General features: G+C 42.7%; 1 protein-coding gene across 2 annotated transcripts in view; it reads right to left on the reverse strand.

The window, feature by feature from the left end:
- Snx1 (sorting nexin 1) overlaps positions 1-18,203 on the reverse strand; it is a 39,561-nt gene extending 21,358 nt beyond the window's left edge. Inside the window, exons 1-2 of one of the 2 annotated variants that reach the window (XM_052712835.1) lie at positions 18,174-18,203; positions 2,591-2,702 (exon numbers count right to left, since the gene is read on the reverse strand). In XM_052712835.1, coding sequence (XP_052568795.1) covers positions 2,591-2,702; positions 18,174-18,188 — 127 coding nt within the window. In that variant the 5' untranslated portion in view covers positions 18,189-18,203. Of the gene's footprint in view, positions 1-2,590; positions 2,703-16,229; positions 16,501-18,173 lie in introns of those variants that run through there. The other variant, XM_052712827.1, reaches the window with a different exon arrangement.
- Positions 18,204-18,275: the final 72 nt, after the last annotated feature.

Here is an 18,275-nt window from a genome sequence, read left to right on the forward strand (position 1 = left end):
ATGGCCTCTGCATCTGCTCCTGCCTCCAGTTTCGTTCGTGCCCTGTCTGATGGACTGTGGTATGAAGGTGTAATCAAAAACAAATCCTTTCCTTCCCAAGCTGCTTTTGGCTGTGCTGTTTCATCACAGCAATAGAAACCCTAACTAAGATAGCTGGGGACCTAATTCAGTGAAAGGACACTTGCCTAATATACCTGAGGACCTATGATCGATTCCCAGTACCATGAAAAAAAATTCCTAAGAAGTTGAAGTAGGATAACAGAATGATAGGGAGTTTGAGGCCATCCTGGGCTACATTAAAGGACCCTGTCTCATATGGGCATGGCATTTTCCAAGCTTCATGCTTATAACCTTAGACTTGGGCTGCTGAGGCAGAAGGGGTGCCATGAGTTTGAAGTTAGCTTGGGCCACAGAGTGATGAAGGAGAGGCAGAGGGGAAGAGAGAGAGAGAGAGAGAGATCTTAAGAGAGCCAAAGATACTTTGTCTCAAAACAAACAAACAAACAAAATCACAAAATAGTGAGGCTAGAGCTTGGCCAGCCTGGGCTATACAGTAGAATCCTGTTTAGAACCAAAGGGGTGAAAATACAGCTCAGTGGCAGAGAGCTTACTTAGGTATACCCAAAGGCCCTGGACTCAATCTCCAGAATGGAAAATAGAAAATATCTATGGCTTGCTGGAATTGTAAGAGCCTTTGAAAAGCTGAGCATTTCCCATTGAAATGACTTCAAGAGATGCCCAAGCATGAAAACATGGGCTTCTTCCCCTTCACTCCTAACAGGGATATGTTTGGAAAGCCTCTGGGATCTAGAGGGACCAATCAGCACTGTGGCAACTGTGTAGGAAATAAAATGGAGCTTTAAAGCATGCTCAAGTCCTAAACAGGATGTCTCACGGCAGAGCATTGAATGCTCCTTTCTCAGTAGTGAAGCAACAACTGGCTGCCTGTAAAGCTGGTAACAGATGACATAAACCAGAATGATTGTGCTGAGAAAATCTGTAAGATTTACACCATTGTAGAGAAAGCCAGTCACTGTGGATAACTGCAGCACTAAGATTTCAGGTTGTAGAAGGAAAGATCACATAAATGTCAAAGGCTCAGAGACAGAGAGTTTACCTTCTTAATACACTACTTATTAAAGACAAGTGATTATTTATATTTTATTAGTTCTCTTTCATTCACCCCTCTTCCCCCCTAAAAATATGACTGCCAGAGTGCACTGTGTACTTGTTCATGTGCCAGAGACCAACTGGAGCGGAAACTTTTAAATCTTTACATTCTCCAAGCCTCTTTGTCCCTTTCACGGTCTTCAGATGGTCTACGGAGTCCTAGTGGGAGGGGTCTCCCCAGATCTTATCTTCAGTCTGTCTCTCTTTCCTTACCATTTTTTTCCTCTGAAAACCTCACTCACGCAGCAGTTTCCATTACCAGCTCTAGGAACAGAATCTCTACGGATATCCACAGCTCTCCTTCTTTGGCTTTGCTTTTACAGACAGGGTCTTACTGGAACTTGTAAAAATCCTGCCTTAGCCTCCTGAGTACTGGGATCACAGGTGTGAGTCACCACACACAGCTGTACAATTCTTTCCCCAGACAGTTCATCACCTGGATATTTTCCTTTATATTCAAGTTCAAAATATTAAAATCTAAACAAACTTTCAGTTTTCCCTCTAAAGCCAGATTCATGTAAGACTCACATATATCCCACCCCCTCTAGCCTCTCTGTCTCTCATGGTTCTAAGGGACAGGCATGGGGGTATATATATATATATATATATATATATATATATATATATATATATATATATTCTATAATTCTAGCACTTGGGATGCAGAGACATGGTCACAAGTTTGAGGCCAGCAAATTCAGGTTGGTGAAGGCTACAGAGTAAAATAGTGTCTCAGATTAATTAAGTAAGGTCAAGAGTGAAAGCATGTATCTGTAATCCCTGCTATTTAAGAAGCTGATGCAGAAGGATTGAGAGTTTGAGAGTTCTAGGCCAAGCTACACAGACTATATATCTCAAATAAAAGCAATGGTCAGTAACCTCATACTTTTGTGAGCTCCTGTGACATACTATTTCTATAATTCCCCTGACCACATTTCTTTTCTTTTCTTACTTTCCTCTTTTTTTTGGTTTTCAAGACAGGGTTTCTCTGTGAAACAGTCCTGGCTATCCTGGAACTCGGTCTGGCCTCAAACTCACAGAGATGTGCCTCCCTCTGCCTCATGCTGGGATTAAAGGTATGCGCCACCACTGCCCAGCTTCCCTTACCATATTTCTGACATTTAATAATTTAACTCATGTACTTAAAAAATAGATTTGTTTGTTTGTTTGTTTGTTTAGGGGTTTTTGTTGTAGTTTTGTTTTGAGACAAAGTCTCAGCTGGTTTGCTAAGTAGCAAGGATGACCTTGGACTCCTGATCTTCCTGCCTTACTTTCCAAGAGCTAGGATCATAGACATAGACCTCCATTGTGCTGGGCTGAAGCTTTCAGACTTATGTATATGTATGGAGAATTTGACTTTAATAATTCATAACTTAATAAAGGTGAATAGAGGGTGCCTAAACTTTGAGTCTCTACTTGCCTGCAAAGAGGTCCTGTGGTTCTTGGTCTTGTTCCTCATGGATCCCATTTTCTTTGGAACCATTTTTGATAGGAAAAAGGGATGTGGTTTTCTTTGGAGACTGGGGCTGACTCTGAAAACAAAGAGATACTCTGAATAAAGCAGAACCATTAAAAACAAACTCAGCCTACCTAGAAAGTGACTGTGATGTCCCTTTGTCCCATGGTGTTTAGAGGAAGACGGACGGGCTTGCTAGGTAGCCAGCTCAGTAAGTGGCAAATGGCTGCTGGAATTGGGAATGCTGTTGCTCACGTGACCACGGGGCTAAGTTCATGCGATTTAGGGTTAATTTTTATAACCTTAATCTTGCTGGAATATGACACCCCAAACCACAAGCTACCAGCACAGATATGGATACACAGAAAATGTTTAATCTGTCCCAGTGCATTTCTGTTTCTCAGCTGATGACCTTTGTCATTTCAAATGCTGACTGGGCGTATTCTGGTGACAAGCACACCACATTGGAATTTAGAATTCAAGCTCTGGTCCCAGGCTTCCTTTGAGGTGTTGGTTAAACTGTTAACTGAAGCTTAGAGATTCCTAACCCACCTGACAAACACAGGAAGAGATAACACTTTCTATCTAATGCTGCTAAGAAATACCGTTCAGTTTTTGATCTGGAACTCACATGGACAGAAATTTAGCCACACTCTGTGGTAGGTGGAAGAATAAGACCAGTCATGCTTGGCCTAATAGTCACACAGTGAAAACACAGTTGGTCCTTGGCCTTTATTAAAAGCTCAGTGCAGAGTCACAAACAAGGGTAGGGAGGATTCCCAGGCCGGTACAGGAGTGAACAAAGCGGGATTGTGCAGCACACGAACAGAAAGCCAGCTTGTGGTACTGTAGGCTTTGAAGTCAGCCCCTACGGCCAAGTCAGTTAAAAGAGCTGACTAAAGGAACTTTTCCTAAAACATCCCCTTAACTAATCTGAGGGATTCTGTCCCCTGGACAGGCCTTTTTTGACCCAAAAGAACAAAGTGAAATGACAGATCTTTCGGGACAGTCTCTGAGTTTGTCATGCCAACAGCTTCCTCACCAGAAAGTTTCAGCTGCATTTGATTTGTATTAGCAAATCATGTTTGTACAGGGGCTGTTCTGTGTTACTGAGGTTCAGTGGCGGATGCTCAGATAGTATCCTCATCTGTCAGAGACAGTGGTCCCTCCTCTAGCTGCTCCCAATTCTAAAGAACAAAACAGAACTACTTCTGAGAAGACAAAGAAACCGAATGAAAACAAAATGAGCACTTCCGGCCTCCAACACCGCTTGGCCACCCTTCCTATACAACCACTTCCTCCCTTCACTCTCACTCCATAAGATCTCAGAAGGCCCGGTTCCACTTCTTTCCCACTGGGACCAGCCTCTCCAGATAGAAAACCTGGAGATTAAAACACAGTAGGCACCGAGGACACAGCTGCACTAAAGGGGAAACGATAAAGCAAGATGGAAGCCCTGTCAGAATTTCCTTTTTAAACACCTCAAAGAATCTATCCCTGTGATGTGTAGATGAATAAATCCGGCTCCACTTCTGATCTACCATCTGATCTTAGAGGGTTCAAGATTAAGACTGCTCTACGAAAAAGTATTGGAACAGCAGCTTGTCCCCTCCAAAGCAAGCCACAGGTCCAGATGAATAAGTTACTTAGGACAACCAGGTAACTGTCACCTGCCTGTCTTCCTCCACCCACCCTCTGCAAGCCCTGACCACAAGTTTGATGGAAACCATGACTGAAATAAGATTTGGGCTATTAGTTAGCTAGGTAACAATTACCTGTGAGAAGAGAAAACTGCTCTCAGATTCCCTTGGGGCCCACATCCAATCATCCATGGCTGAGCTCTAAGACAAGTGAAGGTAGTTGACGCACTATTACCCTGATCTTTATTTGTAGTTCTTTTATAAAAGTATGTTTATATGTACATTTATATGTAAATTTATAAATACATCTTTTTCACGGCTGGGAGGATGGTTCAGTGAGTAAAGTGCTTGCCACACAGGCATGAGGACCCAACTTCAGATCCTCACCTGTGACACACTTAAAAAGCCAGGCACAATGATGAGCAGGCAGGGACAGGATTGTGGGGGTCTGCTGCCCAGACAGTCTAGCCAATTGGTGAGCTCCAGAGCTCTTCAGTGAGGAGACTATCTCAAAAAAAGGTGGAAAGGGAAGAGGTGAGTGGTAAGCGTTGGTGGAGCATGCCTTTAGTCTCAGCACTCAAGAGGCAGAGACATGCAGATCTCTGTGAATTTGAGGCCAGCCTGGTGAGTTCTAGGCCATCTAGGGTAGGTAGATGCCACCAACCCCTGGCAAGTGTATACACACAGACACACACACACTCATATACCACATGCCATATGCAAAAAAGATTTTAAATTTATTTTATTTATTTTCCATTGATTTATACTGATACTGAACCAACTAATCTTACTGGGGAGAAACCAGGGCACAGGTGGCCTTCATAGCATAATAATGTTCTCAAGTTTAACTTACAACCAATAACAAAAAATTGAACAAAGCCACTTAAAGAAAACGAAAAACAAAAACAAAACAAAAACCTTTAGGTCTTCCTATGTAATCCAGACTCTTCAGACTCACAGACCTCCTGCTGCTGTCTCCAACGCTGAGTTATATATGCATGCCACCAAACCCAGCCAGAACCCTTTTTTAAATAAAAGGAGGACATTTCATGGTATCTCTGCACTGTGTGGGTGGGGTGGGGTGCATGGGGTGCACAGGACAAGGCTTCAGCAAGATAGGTTACAAAGGCTTGCCATCAAAATACAACCCGCCCAGGTATTACAACAACAGTTGCCATAGTCACATCTAAAGTTAAAAGCTAACTCAAAGATTCTAAGATTGTTTTTATTTTTCATTAAGTCTATGAATGTGTGTCTCTGTGTTGGTATGTGTCTGTGGAGGTCAGAGACATCAGATTCCCTGGAGCTGGAGTGGCCCCATAAGGGTTCTGGGAACCAAATTCAGGTCCTCTGCAAAAGCAGTCTCTGCCCTTAGCCAGTAAGCTATTTCTCCAGTCTCCAAAAGCTAACTTTTAATTTGTGTTAAGGTTTTGTTTGTTTTAAGAAAGCTAGTTTTGAACATGTAAAATTTCAGGATGAAGTTATTTTTGAAGAAGGAAGAGACACAAACATTACACTGAATGCAGAGCCAACACTAATGCTTTATAAAGTATACAGTAAGTTTAAGCCCACACTGAACTACTCACACCTTTTCAAAAACACTGTATCTCCTGGGTAGTCAGTAAGTTACAGCTACCCATCAGTTCGAAAGAGGAAGCATTTCTAGGCAGCCGATGAAAATAGTACGTTGAAGAAAATAGAGCCAAGGACCTCTCCTGCCTGTCTCCCCTTGTCGCTTTTACATGACAGCCACATTCTCTTTTGTTAGCCGACAGAGTTCCTAGCTAGGATATCCAACACCTGCTTACTCCTTTTGGCTGTGAATTCTAGCAGGTGGTTCCACTGATAAGTCTGTCTAAAAGCTCCTGCTTATTGCAGTAAGAGCAGAGTGGGCTTATGCTAATCTTAGAGATGTACTAGAAAGATCCTCCAGGAAGAGGGCACTTTTGTTAAGAGCAAATGGGTAATTTTTAACAATTATCAGCCTCAAACTCTTAGGCACAGGCCATGAGTGTGATTTCCCTAGCACAGAAAGCCAGGCGTGGGCTCCTCGGAGCTGACGCGGCCAGTATGGACTGGAAACCACAGCCAGGATTCCGGGCAACTTCCCTTGAGGTTAGCAGCTGTGATTCGTCCCCGGGTTGCTTAACTGCTCTTTGCTCCACATAGGACATAACAATTACATTTAAGAGACCTCAGTAGGGTCTGTCAAAACTCAACTGGGGCTGGCTCAGAAGGTAAAGGTGCCTGCCACTAAGCCTGGTGACATGAGTTCCATCCCTGAGACTTACATGGTGGAAGGAGAGACTTGACTCCTGAAAGTTGTCCTCTGACCGCCACAGTTGACAGTGGTATGAATACACATGTGTACACACACACATAAATAAATGTAATAAGTAACTGCATTAAAAATAAAACCATAATTATACTTACAGGCCCAATCCAAATTAAATGCTACGATAACATGGCTTTTGGAGGGCTAGATTTAATATTTGTTTATTAAATTTAAATTTATTTATTTATTTATTTATTAGGGTTTTTTGAGACAGGGTTTCTCTGTGTAACAGCCCTGGCTATCCTGGAACTCACTTTGTAGACCAGGCTGGCCTCCAACTCACAGAGGTCTGCTTGCCTTTGCCTCCTGAGTACTGAAATTAAGGCATGTGCTACCACACCCAGCTGAGTATTTACTTTTTAAAGAGAAAATGAGTACTACTGAATAAAGCTAAGGAGTTAAGGAACTGTTGAACCACACTGCTTTAATAAGGCAAGCACAGAGAGGAGTCAGTCCCAGGAGCCACACCCACACAACAAGCTGCAGTCTTTAAAAATGACTCTAGAAGTCCCTGGCATGAAATAATACTCCCTTTGCCACCTTTACTTGGAGAAATAAATGAGGTGGTATCAGTATATTAGCTGTTTACCAGCAGTAATAAACTATCACAAATTCAACAATTTCATCATTCTTTAGTCCTATCAAAGTCCATACAGGAAGCACCAGGCACAAATCCAGATGTTAATGGGGCTGCTTCCCTTTCTGAAGGTGTTAGGGACAATTTTAGGAAGTATTGTAGATGAGTCCTCTCCCAGAATCAATGTTTAACAGTTTAACACCTACTTGGGAAAAATGAACATTTTGTGTTGGTTGGAATCTGGGTGCATCTTACTCTACAAACTGGGTAAACAAATGGTTAATTTAAACATTTCACAGTGTTACCTTCTCTCATAGCTTTGGCACCCCACCCCCACACACTTTGGGCCTCATAAGCCATAGCATTCAAGGGCTGGTCTCTGAATTTCCATAGGAACAAAATTACAATTTCATTTTCCCTAACCTCTGGCCAAAAAGCACCATTTTCTTTGATTATAAAGGAAAGTATAATTGCAACAGTACTTGAGACAATAACTAATAGACATTAGGTGTTTTGTTCTGTTTTGAAGTGCTGGAAATAGAACTCAGAATCTGACCTGTGTTGGGCAAACACGTCACCAGTGAATCACAACCCACAGCCCAACAGTAGATATTTCTGTATGATGTAACTGCTACAAATACCTAAGTATCATTTGTGCTTATCTTTATTCAAAAATTGGGGTAGTTATACATATTTCTAGATTTTATTATTTAAATCATCTAAAAGGATATGCTTGCTTTTAATCCCAGCACTCCAGAGGCAGAGGCATTTGGATCTCTGTGAGTTCAAGGCCAGCCAGGTCTACAAATCAAGTTCCAGGGCAGTCAGGGCTGTTACACAGAGAAACCCTGTCTCAAAAAACCAAAAAAAAAAAAAAAAAAAAAAAAGAAAAAGAATATTCTGAGTTAGGTATGGTGATCCATGCTTACACATTCAGCATTTGAAGGGCTGAGGCAGGAGGACTGCCCTGAATTCTGAATTCAAGGCCATCGTGAGCTGTATAGTGAGACCCTGTTTCAAAAAACAAAGAAAGCAGTACCTGCTACTAATACTAGTGGTTTCCTTTGTAAGCTTACATATTTTACTTTATGTATTAAAATATTTTGAGAACGGGTCTACAGAATGAGTCCATAACACACACAAAGGTGAAGGACTTCTGAGGTAGACAGTAGATCAAATGAGAAGGAAAGAGTATTCTGGAGGGGTGGAGAAAAGGAGCCTGAAGGCGACCATTTTACTAGTTAAGGAAGATCACGAACCAGGCCATTGGAGATCTCAGAGTAAAAAGGCATGCTGTCTGTGACCAGCTAAAACAGAGCTGCAGACATGGCTCCACTCCCTGCTTTAATTCCTTTTCCTCACTTCTAAGTAGGGAAAGCTCCAGGAGGATCAGAACACTAAAGGGTGGATCAGCTCCGCCATGGAAAAGGCAAACCCAGATCAATGTGTCCTGAAGCCAAGTGAAGAAGCCCAGCTGGCCGTCTGACTCAGCAACAGGATTTTTCTGGAGCTGAGGTACTTGTGGCTACTCTCTGCAGCAGACACCCATGATCTATTCATGCCAAAAGTTACTTCAAAGTGCTGAGAAGCTCTGAGGACCACGGGAGGGAAATCAGAGTTCATTTTCCCCTCTCCACTCTCAACCCTTACCAACTACCCGCAGCCAAGTCATCAGAATGGACCAGACACTGCGTAAGAAGAAAGGCAGGCTCCTTTAGAAACCAGAAGTCTGGTGGCAATTTCAGATGAAATTTAGGTTAGGGTCTCCCCCCCCCCCACACACAGGGTTTTTTCTCTGTGTAACAGCCCTGGTTGTCCTGGAACTCGCTATGTAGACCAGGCTGGCCTCGAACTCACAGAGATCTGCCTCTCTAGTGCAGGGATTAAAGGCGTGCGCCATCACCTCCTGGCACAGGTTGAGTTCTTATTTGGGAACTCTTCTCTTTCCCCCAAGTACTTTCTAACTACTTCCGCTATAATGCTGAAAATTAGGTAAACTGCCAGAACAATTAATGACATATGCATTCTTCTTCTTTTTTTTCAAGACAGGGTTTCTCTGTGTGGCTCTGGCTGTCCTGGCTCTGTAGACTAGGCTGGCCTCAAGATCTACCTGCCTCTGCCTCCCAAGTGCTGGGACTAACGACATGGGCCACCATGCCTGACCTTCAGTTGAACTTCAAAGCATATCTAAGCATATAGTTTGAAGCAATGTGTCCGTTCAAGATATACACTCTAAAGGAAACTTCTTTTGGTTTCTGAGACAGGGTCTAGCATAGCGCTGCTGGCCTTGAAGTTCTTAGCTCCACCCTGGAGTACATGTGCCACCACATCCAGCCTTAAAAAGAAACTTACCTATAACTGCTTACTATTATGAGTTCTAGTTGACTTAACTGTTAACTAAACAAAACAATACACCTTTGTTTAAAATACTTATTACAAGCTGGGCAGTGGTGTCGCATGCCTTTAATCCCAGCACTCGGGAGACAGAGCCAGGCGGATCTCTGTGAGTTCGAGGCCAGCCTGGTCTACAGAGCGAGATCCAGGACAGGCACCAAAACTACACAGAGAAACCCTATCTCTAAAATCAATCAATCAATCAATCAATAAACAAAAAATATTATTGCAGGGTGCGGTGCTAGCCTTTAGTCTCAGCACTAGGGAGGCAGGCATGCAGATCTCTGTGAGTTAGAAGTTAGCCTGGTCTGCACAACAGTGGCAGGGCCAGGATTCAGTCTAGAGCGATTCAGTATCAGAAATCCTGCTAAAACTAGAGAAGAGGGTTGGGGGTATGGCTCAATGAATAAAAGCACTAGCCCCGTACCCAAATCTGATCCCCAGAACCCACATGGTGGAAGGAGGGACTGATCAGAAAGTTGTCATCTGACACCCCCCCCACACACACACATCACCAGCATCATTTAAAAAAAGGCCAGAGTAAAGCTTGTGTCAAGAAATCTAGTGAAGGGCTGGAGTTGGTGAACATGAGGATCTGAGTTCAACTGCCAGCACCCATGTAAAAGCCAGGCTTGACATGAACCTCCCCACCACACATACAAGCACACTCACTGAGAGGTACACACACAGAAAATAAATAACTCCTTTGAAGAAAAAGAAATTTACTGAAGGGGCTAAGGAGACACCTTAATCAGTAAGGTGTCTACCATGGAAGCATAAAGAACTGAGTTCTATGCCAGTTTCCCCCTAAAAAGCTGGGCATGGTGGCACATTAGAATTCCCAGTGCTGGGAAGACTGAGCAGGTCAATCCCTAGGATTACTAGTCTAACTAGCAAATCCATGTCCCAGTGAGAAACTATTTCTTTTATTTTTAAGATTTGTTTATTTTTTATGTACATTGGAGTTTTGCTTACATGTATATCTACCTGAGGATGCCAGATCCCCTAGAGCTGGAGTTACAGAGAGTTGTGGACTGCCATGTGAGTGCTGGGAATATGAACTAGGGTCCTTTGGAGGAGCAGCCAATGTTCTTAACCACTGAACCATCTCTCCAGCCACAAGAAACTGTTTCAAAACACAAGATGGATGGCTCCTGAGGAACAATGCATGATGATGGGACCTCTGGCCCCACATATACAGGCACACATGTGCATGCATACACATGCACCCCTCCACCACAAGAACTTACACATATATGCTCACAAATTTATTGAAGACAGGCTAAACCTTTGGGAATAACCATTATATACGTTTCACAGAATATGGAATTAAAATACTAACCAGGTAAATCGTCACTCTTCTCATTTTTAAAAAAATAAAATTATCAAATTCTGTCCAGACTGAATGAAGTTACTCTACATGCACATAAGGTTGAAAAAGAGATGAGATGGAATTGTAAAATGGTATAAGCACTGAGGTTCTTTAAAAAAAAAAAAAAAAAAAATAAGCCAGGAGGTGGTGGCACACGCCTTTAATCCCAGCAAAACCAAAAAAAAAAAAAAAAATTAAAAATAGAGTCGCCATATGATCCAGCAATCCCACTACTAGGAATAGATCTAAAAGAACTAAAAGAGGAACTTTATGTTTGCACACTCTTGTTCAGAAGCACGTTTCATAATAGCCCAAATGTAAAAGCAACCCAAGTGTCTAATGGCATATGAATGGATAGAAAGAAAAGATATACAATGGAATATTATTCACTTTTAAGATGAAGTCCTGATACATGCACAACATGGGTGAACCTTGAGGATACTATACCTAGTGAAATAAGCCTGCACAAAAAGACACATACTGTTGAGCACAGTGGTGCATGCCTGTAATCCCAGAACTCAGGAGGTCACAGCAGGCAGATGTGAGACTGAGGGCACCCTGGACTTCATAGACCCTGTCCCCAAAACAAAACAAACAATCAAACAAAAGCCCAGACTTCTAAGATTATACTTATATGAGGTATGTACAATAGTCAAATTCAGAGGTGGAGGCAGCAGAACAGGAGTTCAAGGTCATCCTCAACAAGAGGTCGGTCTGGGCTACTACATGGGACCTTGTCTCAAAATAAAAAAAGTAGCCACCAAGTTCATAAAATCTGTGCTAGTCACTGTAATTCATGCCTGTAGTCCCAGTTACTGGGGAGGGTGAAGCAGAAGGGTCAGCCTGGTAAGACGACTACAGTTTGAGACTAGCCTGAGTGACACAGTGAGACCCTGCCTCAGCAGGAAACATTCTTACATACCACGATGCTCACAGAAACAAGACTAGAAATAAAAAGGGGAGTGGGTGTTGTTGGATGGCTAGAGAATTTTAAATTTGCCCAATGAAAACATGAAGATCTGTTTTGCAGTTAAGTGAATAGACTTAACCCAAATTAAAAATATAATAAACTTTGTCAGCTTTTACTACAATCTTTACTACGCATATACCCCCACCCCAGGATACATGTTGTACTAATCACAGATTTAGGGCTGGACTGTAAGAAGTCCATGTCCTTTTCTGTCTAAATGCTAATTCTGTCAATCACAAGCTACTGCTATCTAAGAATAAGAATTGTTTTTTTTTCCTTAGTTTAAAAAAAATTAAATTACATTATTATTATTATTTTTTTTTTTTTTGAGACAGGGTTTCTCTGTGTAGCTCTAGCTGTCCTGGAACTCACTCTAGACCAGGCTGGCCTGGAACTCACAGAGATCTGTCTGCCTCTGCCTCCCGAGTGCTGGCATTAAAAGCATGGTCCACCACCACCCTGCTAAATTACATTAATTTGTGTGTGTGTGTGTGCTCACTCGAGTACAAGAGCATGCATCACAGCACATATGTGAAGGAAGTTAGTGAACAACTTTCAGGAATCAATTCTCTCCTGGGTGCCAAGGATTAAATTCAGGTTGTCGGGGTTGGCAGCAAGCACCTTTATCTTGCTGGTCTACTATCCAAGACTTTCAAACACCAATAAAGGTAAATTATATTCTCTCATTAATCTAAGTCTTATTGTTTGTGTTTTAAGATAGGGTCTGCTATGTAGCAAAGTCTGGCCTTAAACCTGTGACCTTCTTGCCTCAGCCTCCCAAGGTCTGGGATTACAGGTATTACAAATGAGAATAATGAGAAAAAATTTCCTAATTGACTTGACATATCACAAAATAAAGAAGTTGCCAGCTTTGGCCAAAATTGGAGCTAATGATTTCATTTCTCTATAGCCACCATAGTTCTCTCCTTTTTATTTGGAAGAGAAACCTATTATGGTCCTGGCATGCTGCTGAAGAGATGAGCAGGTAGGACTTGGGAGGACAAAGGGATCTGCTTCTGTGAAGCCCTTTCCTTACAGTAAGCAGACCAGTGAAGTCGTAAAAACCTGCATGCCATTTTACAAATTTTGAACATAACATCAAGAACTTAGAAATGCCAATGGCTCTAATTCAGTCCCTTGTTTTATTGAGAGAGAAACCCTATTCTAGAAGAAAGCTTCAACTAAATAATTATCCTGATTCAAGTCTACATCAAAGTTCTGGATAGAGTTTCAGACTTTATTAATGACTTCAGATTTGTTTTCATGATTCTTTTGATTTTAGGCTCTCCAACTCAAATGAATGGCTTATATATTTTGAGAAGTACCTCATGGGCCTATCTGTTGATTACAAATCACATTTTTATTACTGTAGTGACATGGCTTCCCGGCTGTAGAGGAGAGCAGATGGGATGATTAACAACTGCAGCTGTCCAGAAAATTACATGCATACCATGAATTAGTTTAAATGTTACATGCTTCAGCTTCCCAGTTATTTAATGCCTATTTCTTTGTCTCTAAAATGTTAACAAACCACAGTAGGAAGATTAATTTGGGCTGGGGATGTAGCTCAATGGTAGAATGCTTAAGTAGAATGCTTAAGACTCTGGATTCAAGTCTCATCTCCCTCTCCCTCTCCCTCCCTCCCTCTCTCTCTCTCTCTCTCTCTCTCTCTCTCTCTCTCTCTCTCTCTCACACACACACACACACACACACACACACACACACACATACATACATATACACACACAGATTAACTTAAAATAATAGGAAGCCAAAGACCCATAAAGTGCTCTGATGACTTTTAGCTAATTAAATCAATCTTATGGGTTAGCTTTGATTATGATAAACTATTAACCATTTTAAGATTAACTTTTCTAATTTATTATTAGTTTTGTGGGAGTTTTGACTCAGAAATGGTCATCAACTAATACAGCCCAAGCTCTCTAAAACAGTTAAGGTTCTTTAAATATTTATTGTGTAGAAACAACTGTTCCCAGTATTTCACATCCTAACTTTACCCTCATAATAGTAGTAGTAAATACAGCAACCTCCTGCTGAAGTGTGTGTGTGTGTGTGTGTGTGTGTGTGTGTGTGTGTGTGTGTGTGTGATTCTACTATATCCCTCTTACCCTGTCCAGGCTTAAGGAAGCTCAGGTCCCTATTTATTTTAATCTCCTGAGACAATGTCCCATAAAGTCCAAGGTGGCCTTGATCCTCCTGCCTCAGTCTCCCAAGTGTTGTGACTTTTCCACCCCCAGATACTTACTTTTCCCTCTTGTTAGGAACTGAGGAAATGTACTTACAGCATACTTTGTCCAAAGTTAAGCTAGCAACACTGAGCCTGGTGGAGTATGCCTGCCTACCATTCAGAGGTGGAGGCAGGAGGGCGACTGGGAGTTCAAGCCAGCCTTGGCTACATGAGACCCTGTCTCAAGTAATAACAAATAAAAACCAAAGTTAAAATAGCAAGAAGTACAGCCCAGATTAACATCAGACTTCAAAGCCTTATTATTTTCTCTGTACCCAGGCTGACCTTGAACTTGTGACAGAGGCCCCTGCCTCAGCTCCAAAGCAGCTGAGCTTATATACAGGCTTGTGCCAACAGGTCCAACTTGATTTATTTTTCAGTGCTTTTCCTTAACTATAACTGTGCAGAAGTGCTGCAACCCTTTATATTTGTTGGCTCACAACTAAAGCATCTATTAAAATATAATTTATAATTAATGGCCCCTTAATAAAGCAGTTTAGCGAAGCCTTAGTTTACTTAAGATTAGTATTCTGTGTCAAATCTAAAGATAATTAGTGACTCAGGACATAGTTCAGTGGTAGAATGTTTGTCTAGCATTTGAAAAGATCTGGGTTTGACCCTAGCACCTGCTTTCTGTGGTAGAGCAAAGTCAATCTGACCTTCCTTCCCTCCTTTTTTTGGGAAGGAGACAAGAGAAATCTAGTCTTAAGAAAAAGAGGTTTCATGCCTCTATCAGCTTCCTGGCTGAGCTTAGTAAGATCACAGACTTCTGAACTTCACTTGAGAACTCTAGAAAATAGCTCCTCAGTGCCAGTTTCAATTTTCATCTGTCATCCCAGCAGTTATTAACAGGGGCTGGTCTCCATAATTTATGAGAGATTAACTATATAAAGATACTTAAAACAAAACAAAGACTACATTAGCAGTGAGCTATTCTTTTTTAGAGTAACAGACATCATTAGACAATTTGCTGTTATATTAGCACCAGCAAGAACTTTATGAGCTGGGATTAAGGCCCTCAATTTCTCAACACAGTAAAATTCTAACTATGATCATGGAAGAAATGCCTCCAAAATCTAAACTTTTTCTGACATAAGGCGCACCTTAAAAGTTTTCAGACACATGCTGTATACAGAATTAAAAATTGTTTAACTCAGTCAGATACTGATTAGCTATTCTGAAGAGAAACAAAAACCAAGACCGAAAGATAACTCCATAGACTCAGTACTGAAGACGTTTATAAGCTGGAACTAACTGTACCAAGTGGTATGAGTCAGTGTTCTCACAAAATAGCCCAAAACATCTCTCCTGGTACTGTTAACTCATGACATTCCACATATAAAGACTAGGGGGTTGGTTTGTTTTACCAGCAGCTAGCTCTCATTTGAAGCCTGGATATTTATCATGGGAGACGTTTTTCCTCTTCACATGGACAGATCGGTTTCCAAGCACTTTAACGTTTTCTTTTACCAGAAGCAAAGCTTTCTGGTCCGTGTAGTAATTTATCAACTGGTTTTTGGCCCGATCCTTTGAGAGATCAAAGGAGTCACAACCTAACTTTCATAAACTAGGATTCAGAATGGGCTTTTGGTAATGACCAGGAAGTGCTGGGTCTAACAAGAGGATCAGTGGGCGGGTCATGATCCTAGACTACCCTAGATCAGGTTTCCCCTTTCGGAGCACTAAGGCCGGGGAACTGAGGGTCTGCACTCCTTTCTCTTATCTGTCATATTAAGTTAGTCTCCCCAGGTCAAAACCAGCAGAACTGCCAGGTGGATCCACGAAGTAACCACACCGCAGAGACAGAGGACGGCCTAGGTTGCTCTTGGCTATTAAGGATCCGCGGGGAAGCCACCACACCCCCCATCCTCTCTTCCCGCCCCGGCTTGGGCAGCCCGGCTCGAGGGCTCCTCTCACCCAAGGGCCCTCGAGTCCTGACTGCTGACACTGGACGAGGACTTCCCACCAGGCCCACTATCCTCAGAGCTCTCGAACCCTTGAAAAGCTTCTCTTCTCTTTCGAGGGGAGCTTTCCTGTCTGCTAGCTACCCCAAGGGTGGGAACTCACAGCTGCAGCAGCGCCAGTGAAAATATCCTCCCCCTCTGTGTCGCTGTCCCCAGCCTCGGGTTCTGACCCCCCGGCAGCCCCTTCGGACTCGGGATCCATGCCAGGGAAGGGCGGAGGGAGTCGTTCCGAAGCGCTACAGCCACCACCTCCCGACGCCATCTTCCTCCACCGGTGGCGGAAGCAGCAACAACAACTTTATAGACAGTGCCGCGAGCAAAGCGCTCCAGCTGTGAGAGGTGCGCGAGGGCCGTTAGGGACCCCGAGGGACCAGGGGGGCGGGGCTTCGAGGGGCAGGCACTTGGGGTGGGGCCTGGACTGTTGCCCAGCCAATCCGAGCCCCGAACCGCAACGCCGCACTCGGGCGGGCCAAACGGGCAGAGGAGGAGCTAGAGGCTGCCCCGTTCCTCCAGGCCTTTGTGCCCTGCATAGCTCTATCTGTCACGCTTCTAAGGTTTTGTTGTGATAAAAAAGTCTGTGACTAAAAACGTTTGAAAACCTCTGCATGCCACCTGCTCATGCCAAGGACAGTGCTCGTACAGAGAGTCAATAAATATTTTTGATTGAGGTCTGAAAAGACTGCAGGAAGTTTGGCTATTTATTCTTCGGACACTAATTCATTCAACATATACTGTGCATTCACTGTGAGCTTGGCACCTTACTGTGCATTTCAAACACAAACACAAAAAGCTCCTGGCTCACTAAGTGCTTACAGTTTAATGAAGGAGACAGTTTTGTAAATCAACAATTTAAACACAACTCAGGGTTACAGTGTGCAACAATAAAAGGTTATCGATTCTTTTGTGAGAAGTTAGGCTTCACATAAAGGGGAGATCTTAGTGTATTAAACTCGTTCGTTAAGAATTTGGGGTTATCGACCAGGCAGTGGTGGCTCACGCCTTTAATCCCAGCACTCGGGAGGCAGAGGCAGGCGGATCTCAGTGAGTTCGAGGCCAGCCTGGTCTACAAAGTGAGATCCAGGAAAGGTGCAAAGCTACACAGAGAAACCCTGTCTCGAAAAACCAAAAAAAAAAAAAAAAATTGGGGGTTATCCTTTCAATGGCTATGAAGTGAAATGGAAGAGATGACTGGGATATTGTTGGGACTGGACTAAAATTTCCTGGGACCTAATCATAGGTTGGTGAGTCGAAGTCAACTAGAGTTCAAAGATAATGTAGGTTATGTTATCATGGACTAATTCTGCACAATGATCCTTTCTTTTCAGAGATGAAACTTGTCACATCAACAAAGGTGGTTTGCTTTTCTGGTTGAAACAAGGTCTCACTTAGGCAGGCTTGAAATTCTGTAACCAAAGTAGGCCACAAACTCACGGCAATGCTCCTCCCTCGGCCTCCCAAGTGCTGGAACTACAGGCGCCAGCCACCAGGCCTGGTAAAATTGGTTGTTTTTAACCGCAAACTCCACATCAGTGGTGGACTCCTTCACAGATTGTAAGCTGCTTGAGTGTCTTAGCTTGTAACCTTTATTTATGCAAATTAAGTGTCTAATAAATATTTGACGCTGGAAACACAGTCACCCTGTAACTGGCACCCATCACAGCCATTAACACAAGAAAGCTTAAGGGATGCTTTTTTTAGAATGGTGATTTCCATTATCATCACTACACTCAGTGAACACAGAGAAAGTTCTCCTGCAAGGTAGAAATACTCCCCATAGAGGGAAGCTGAGTTGGACTGTCTCTAGAAGACAAACAAACAAACAAACAAACAAACCCAAACCCAAATCTTCCCTGCCCCTTCATCATGCCTAACTATCAACACTGGTCTCCTAAAATACTCCCTTTCACCGCAAAGGAAATCCACTTCCGGCCTGATCAGGAAGTAAGAAAGATTTGATTGGAAGCAGGTTTCTCTGAGAAATAGCTGAGAAGAGTCTCCGTTCTAGGGCTTCATCTAACAGTAGTAACCTTGATCTCCTCTTCCCTACCTCTTCAGGATTCATCTTTAATTCTTCCTAGGAGCTGAGTGGGGCACCTGGTGACGCCTAACAGTCCGTTACTTGATCCTCTGGATGAGACTACAAGTCCCA

Source organism: Peromyscus californicus, unplaced genomic scaffold, assembly GCF_007827085.1.
Source record: "Peromyscus californicus insignis strain IS unplaced genomic scaffold, ASM782708v3 Scaffold_11__1_contigs__length_118956290, whole genome shotgun sequence".
In the NCBI taxonomy this organism is placed as follows: domain Eukaryota; kingdom Metazoa; phylum Chordata; class Mammalia; order Rodentia; family Cricetidae; genus Peromyscus; species Peromyscus californicus.